Here is a 6,003-nt window from a genome sequence, read left to right as displayed (position 1 = left end):
ACAGGGGGCTTAATAACCCAATAATCCAGTCTTATATTCTGTTCCCCAAGAAGCTGAGGCCAAAACAGTGTGAGAGGAAAGAAATGATAAGGAATGTGCCTAGAGATGGTTCTCCTAAGAAATAGTGATTGCTGTGGTCAAGGGTGCTCTTTGTGGCTCTAGAGGATGGAGACAGATAGAAGATGATAGAAAAAGAAATAGATAGATAGATAGATAGATAATGGCTGGATAGATAGATGATGGATGGATGAATAGATAAGAGATGATGATGAAGTTTGATAGATGTATATGAATGAAAAATAGATATAGATGAGAGATATACATGATACAGAAAGCTAAGAAAATAATAGATAAATATACACATGTGTGTAACATATATATAGAAATAGAGAGAGAAAGATAGGTGAGAGATATAAATAATAAATAGGTAGAAAGATGATAGAGAAAGAAAGACATAGGTTAGAAACATGGATGGATAGATAGATAGATAGATAGATAGATAGATAGATAGATAGATAGACAGATAGATATGGATATGGATATTTTTCCCTAGTGTCAGAGAAAGGAAAGCCCTCTCTAACCACTTTTGACCTGTTTGTCTTTTCCTCTGAGTTGGAATCTTCAATGATCTTCTCAGTCCTGGGGAATCCCCTTCTCTTCTCCCACAAACATCTCAAATTACAGCCTCTACACCATGTTTCTCTATGCCCAGGCCATGACTCCAGGACGTAAACACAGGGGCTCTGACTTGTCTGGGCCTAACTGGCCAGGCCATGATGATGAGAATGTTAAGCTTAGAGGGATGCTACTGATACACAACTACCAAAGGGAAATCCTAGTGGAAGTAAGAGCTATTTCTGAACTTGAAGGACTACGTACGATTCTACCATTGTCTACAAAGGCCATAGAAGCAAATAAATTAAGAGCCGTGGATATAGGGAATGTGGACCCCTACCAGGGTCTTTGGCAAGAGGTGGCCAGTGTCAAAGAGAGTATAAGACTTTGCCTTATGAAATTGAGTAAACATGGAGGTATTTCAAATAGGAAAAGGCAGTCCCTAAATAATTACTAAAACAAGTTTGGCAGCCATAATATGAAGCAGCCAGTCCTCCAGGACCCACCTCTGTCCTGCAGGCATAGAATATTAGAGGTAATACAGTGAGTGAAGATGTTTCATTGGTACAACACACACACACACACATACACACACACACATATGCAAACATGCAGGCTCATTCCCTCCTTCAATATAGCACCAGCCTTCAGTGAGCAACTCAGATAAAAAAACCAGGAGCCACCCATCCTTACTTCTTCCCTTTCCTATCAGCCCCAGAACCAACCTCTCATTAAATCTCATAGTTTTTAGATGATATCAGTGGAATCTTGCACTCTTCATTCATTTAAAATGAGTATTAGATAACGGTGTGAAAGGTCAAAACCATTTAGAGTGCTAGCGAACGAGTCTCCAGGCTCAGCTTGCAGCCTGAATCCCCCACAGACCAGGTTTGATGTGGTCCCTGCTGTTTCTACAACAGACCTCAATGTGCTTCACCTTGCACTGATGCAACCCCAACACCAGGAACCTCATTTCATTGCAATTACTCACCCGCAACAGTACCAGCTCTCAGCTAGCATCGGCACCCTGCAGGCAGAGAGAGGCCGTGGATGCTCCAGGTCAAAGCCAGCTTATATATCCATGTCCAGAATATGGATCTCATGGAATGGAGGCTGGGGAGAGGACTGCCTAGCATTTACTGCTTCAGAAGGGGAAGAAGTCATGGCCATGTCACAGTAACAATACTAAAGTGGGCCCTGGGCCAAGAAGAAATGGGTATTAGATGCTACTAAGTTTAAATAAATCAGAGACGGTCAAGATTGCCATGAAGGTGCATGTGCCTTCCATGTATCACTTGCATTGCCCCCACCTGTGTCCATCTCTATGACCACCATCCTTTCTTACTCTTAAAAAAATGAGACTTCACCATAATTTCCCAATTGATTCTGAAGTCAAGGCTTAGATGTTAATGTTACATCTCAGTGATTTACCAAACAGATTATCAAAATAAGAGCATGATTTGACTAGGAAAGGACTGAATAGTATCCCATGATAGATAAAAGGGCTTTGTAATATCTTCCTGGGAGGTGATGGGCATGTGTCTAGCTGCATAAAGAGCACTTGCATCATGTCCAGTGAAACCATGGTTTTGCTATTGCTGTATCTGAAAGTGAAGAATGGTTAAAAGATGTGTGTATGGAATCCAAGTTGATGAGGAGCAGCTATGGTGGCTCTGCACCATGTCAATTTAGCTAAGCTTGAACTCTGTCTCCTAGAATTTTCTTCCCTCTCTGGTTCTGGATGACCACAACAGAAATTGGCTCAAGATGTAGAAGGTGGAAGTGAACCCACACGCATGTTTATCCCTAGGCGGTGAGTGTGTGAAGTGTAGGGTTAGTGTGTTGCAGCCCATACACGTTATACGGGACCCTTTGTCTCACCCATTGGGGTGAGCCCACAGCCAAAACCACCGTTCCTCCAGCTCCCTCAGCTCCTTCAACTAGGCTGGAACCTGCATTAGCATTTTTCAAGATCTGTGGTGAAGAGCATCATACACCATTGAGGTTGGAGATGGAGAAAGAGAGGCTGTCTCCCAAATTCCCTTGAGAGCTCCAGTGTGCCCCTGACCTGCCCCGCCTCATATACAGCTTTTCCTCTCAACACCCAGGCTGGCTGACTTAGTGACATCAGAATGAACACCAGATGCAATGGCACTGGCTTTCTCCAGACTTCTTTATCTACAACCACAATCGCCTAAACTCTCATCTCTGTAATAAAGCCTGTCTTCTATGGCACTCACAGTAGTCCCGAGGCTCCCATGGAATCCTACCTGCAAAAGGTTTAGATTTACAACATGATTACACAGGTGACTAAATAATTAATTGACTTGAAAATAGTAATAAGTTTTGTAAAGATTAAATGCATACTCCCTCCATGTAATCTACACGTCCGGAATAAAATGAAAACTCATAAAAGATTGGCTATAAATTGTTTTAGGTTTTTGATGATGACAGTATCATGAAGGTATGATAGGGGATAATTTTAAATGAGCACTACCTGTTCATCCAGGAGAACAGATGGCATGGCTGTGCAATCAGTTTCAGGCAGTGTGAAAGGTTTAAGAACAAAGGTGGGACTCAACCTAATGTAAGTATCTCTTTTAGGTTCAAAATTGACAACCATGAAGAATCAGCACTGACATTACATTGGGAATAAAGACAGAAGTGGGGAGGGAGGAGGAATAATAATTATGCAACTGAATCTCCAGCAAATGCTATTTTGGAGAATTTACACACTAGGTGATTAGAGCTCTTCAGGAGCTCATTACCATTCCTCCATTTTGTATATAGCAAATGGAATGCAGAATTAAGAAGGGAGGGCCATGAGTTCACATGATATTTCAGAGCAGTCCTGTGATTGGAAATGGTTTCTTTCCTCTTCTATATCCTGTGCCTCTCTTACCCCTTGCATCATATTGAAAGATTAAAATGCTTATGTGGCACTGGGCACAGAAAACAGGGATCGAGTTGGACTAATTGTAGTTTGAAGTTCAGATGATGATCCTACTCATGTGTCACGTATTCCTGCAAGCCCCACCCAGGAGGAAGTAGGAGGAGAGAGGATGTGGATTGCCTTAGCTCTCCAGGTGAAAGTGGGGCCACACCCACACTTCCTGGAGGTCTTTGTCAATACAGAGAAATCTGTTCCTCATATGAGCAGCACCTCTGGGGCCAGCAGGCTGGCATAGAATCAGGACCATGTCCATGGTTCTTCCCTCCATGCTCTGTCTTGGTGAGTCTGGGAGAGATGGGCCCAGCTATAAATACAAGGCTACAGGGGACAGGTCCATGGGTTCTAGGAGGCTGGGCTGTCTCACCCATTGTATCCTTCCAGGGTTGTGTCTAGGCCAGAGCACTCAGGCGCAGAACGGTGAGTATTCCTCCTAATACTCGTAAGATCCTACTCCTGGTTTCGGCCAGATATCAGCTCTCTTGACAGCTGGGAAGATGGGACTCCACATTTGGGCCAGTGGCTGTAAGAGGGGAAGAAGTGGATGGAGGGCATAAGAAACAGACACACCTGTAGGTCCATACCTGTTTCTTTTCTTCTAGGAACTCTCCCACCACCTCTTCTCACAGCTGTACCAGGAACTATGGTTCCACGTGGGACTCCTGTAATGATCCTGTGCCGAGGGCCTGCAGAAGCTGAAGCATACGTGCTGTCTAGAGTGAGAGGCCCTGAGCCCTTGGATAGTGAGAAACAACTGCTGTCTAAGAAGACAAACACTTGGAGTATCACAGGGATGACGCCATACTGGGCAGGATTGTACCACTGTTCCTATCAGAGTGGAGGCAGCTGGTCCCAGTTCAGTGACCCCCTGCAGCTGGTGATGACTAGTGAGTGGGACACAGGGGCAGCAGAGCCAGGACTGACCCCTTTGCAGAGGGAAGAACCAGATGTTGCAGATATGAAGCACAGAGGACAAAAACATCTATCTTTGGAAAGGGGTAGAGAGGATGCAGACACAGATTCCTCACAGCAGGACAAGGAGGGGATAGAAACCAGAGCCATGTCTGCTCCTGGGGAACAAAAAGGGACAATGCATGTATGTTACCCAGTCCTTTATCAATAAACTTCCTTCTTTCTCAGGAGCTTATGACAAACCCTCCCTCTCAAGCATGACTGGTATCATGGCACTTTCAGGGGAGAATGTGAAGTTGCGGTGTTTCTCAACACTCAAGTTTGATGCATTTATTCTTATGAAGAAAGATGGAGTTCACATCATCCAGAACCAAATATCCACCCCTGAGGGTGGTGGACACCAGGCTGTGTTCCTTTTGAATCAAGTCTCCTCCACACAAACTGGGACCTACAGATGCTATGGTGTCTTCAGTCGTCACCCCTATGTGTGGTCTCACCCCAGCGACCGATTACAGCTTTGGGTCACAGGTGAGGAAGCCCCAGCCCATCAATCCTCATGTCCCATCCTGGAGATGGATAGTGTCCAGGTAGAGCAGGGACTGAGAAAAGGAGGACAGCATGGTGGGAAGGCCATGTCACCACCATCGTCTTAGACAAGAAGCTCTTAGGAACTCACTCCGCCTCACTCCCAAAGCAGCCCTCCTACCACATGCCCAGGGGCCAGGGAAAGACAGTGTATATCATTGGGAATCTGGGTGGAAGAGTCTGAACAGAGAGAAAGGAAATCTCTCCCATTTCAACCCCATTTTCAGAAGCTTCTGACGATCCCGGTCCCACGAACCCCGGACCTTCGCCTGGTGAGTAACTGCTGATATTTGTAGAAGGAGCAGGGCAGGCAGAAGGAAGAGCAGGTGCAAAAGGCATGAGGTAGAGAGAAGCTTCACGTGCCCAGGGTATGTCAGGGAGTCAGTCCTTGTTTGCTGAAATAGGGAAATAGCAAGGAAAGAGTAGACAGGGCTCCAACAGGGCAACTGGAGGCAGCTTGTTCCTCACTCCTGTCTTCCTTGACCCCAGAATTCCCTGATGAGATCACCACACTGCCCACTATGACAGGAGGAATGAAAGGTAAGTAAGTGCTTATCCTGTGGGTGCTGCTTGGGGGGGCTACATGCCAGATCCAGTAGACTGGAGAAATGGGCTCGGGTTTGGGGTACGTTAGCAGAATGGGCCTTGATGCCTCTTCTGTACCCTTCTCTCCTTTCTCTCTCAGAGCATACTGCTTGGCATCTTTCTGCAGAGAATCAAGTCCGGCTGAGTATGGCTGGCCTGATTCTCTTCGTCCTGGTGGTGCTCTTGGCTGAGGCCTGGTACAGCCGGAAGATGCCCTTCAATGGACACAGACAAGCCCCTACCTGAGTGTAATGACAGCACTGATGTCCCTCTTTTGGCATCTGAGGATTGTGTGGACCCTGGGGGAGCAGCTAGAGGAGATAGGGCCCTGGCTATGTAATCTACTGAGACTATCA

General features: G+C 45.7%; 1 protein-coding gene across 2 annotated transcripts; it reads left to right on the top strand.

Moving 5' to 3' along the window:
- Window positions 1-3,749: 3,749 nt before the first annotated feature.
- On the top strand, window positions 3,750-6,003 carry LOC124233220 (leukocyte immunoglobulin-like receptor subfamily A member 5). 2 transcript variants are annotated; one of them, XM_046650386.1, is made up of 7 exons: window positions 3,750-3,847; window positions 3,950-3,985; window positions 4,168-4,452; window positions 4,706-5,005; window positions 5,290-5,334; window positions 5,552-5,602; window positions 5,748-6,003. In XM_046650386.1, the coding sequence occupies exons 1-7, from the start codon at window positions 3,814-3,816 to the stop codon at window positions 5,891-5,893; spliced, it is 897 nt and encodes a 298-aa protein (XP_046506342.1). In that variant the 5' UTR covers window positions 3,750-3,813; the 3' UTR covers window positions 5,894-6,003. The 2 variants fall into 2 exon arrangements, with proteins under 2 accessions (XP_046506342.1, XP_046506343.1); XM_046650387.1 differs by lacking the exon at window positions 3,950-3,985 and having other exon boundaries at window positions 3,776-3,847.

The sequence above is a fragment of the Equus quagga genome, unplaced genomic scaffold (genome assembly GCF_021613505.1).
Source record: "Equus quagga isolate Etosha38 unplaced genomic scaffold, UCLA_HA_Equagga_1.0 162094_RagTag, whole genome shotgun sequence".
Lineage (NCBI taxonomy): Eukaryota > Metazoa > Chordata > Mammalia > Perissodactyla > Equidae > Equus > Equus quagga.
This window is presented reverse-complemented; position numbering and strand designations above follow the sequence as displayed.

Excerpts from the sequence above, each read along its gene's own strand:
- LOC124233220 (XM_046650386.1), top strand. The coding sequence starts at position 3,814 with ATGTCCATGGTTCTTCCCTCCATGCTCTGTCTTG. Across the intron at positions 5,006-5,289 it reads ATTACAGCTTTGGGTCACAG|AAGCTTCTGACGATCCCGGT; the intron begins GTGAGGAAGCCC and ends CCCCATTTTCAG. Across the intron at positions 5,335-5,551 it reads GAACCCCGGACCTTCGCCTG|AATTCCCTGATGAGATCACC; the intron begins GTGAGTAACTGC and ends CCTTGACCCCAG.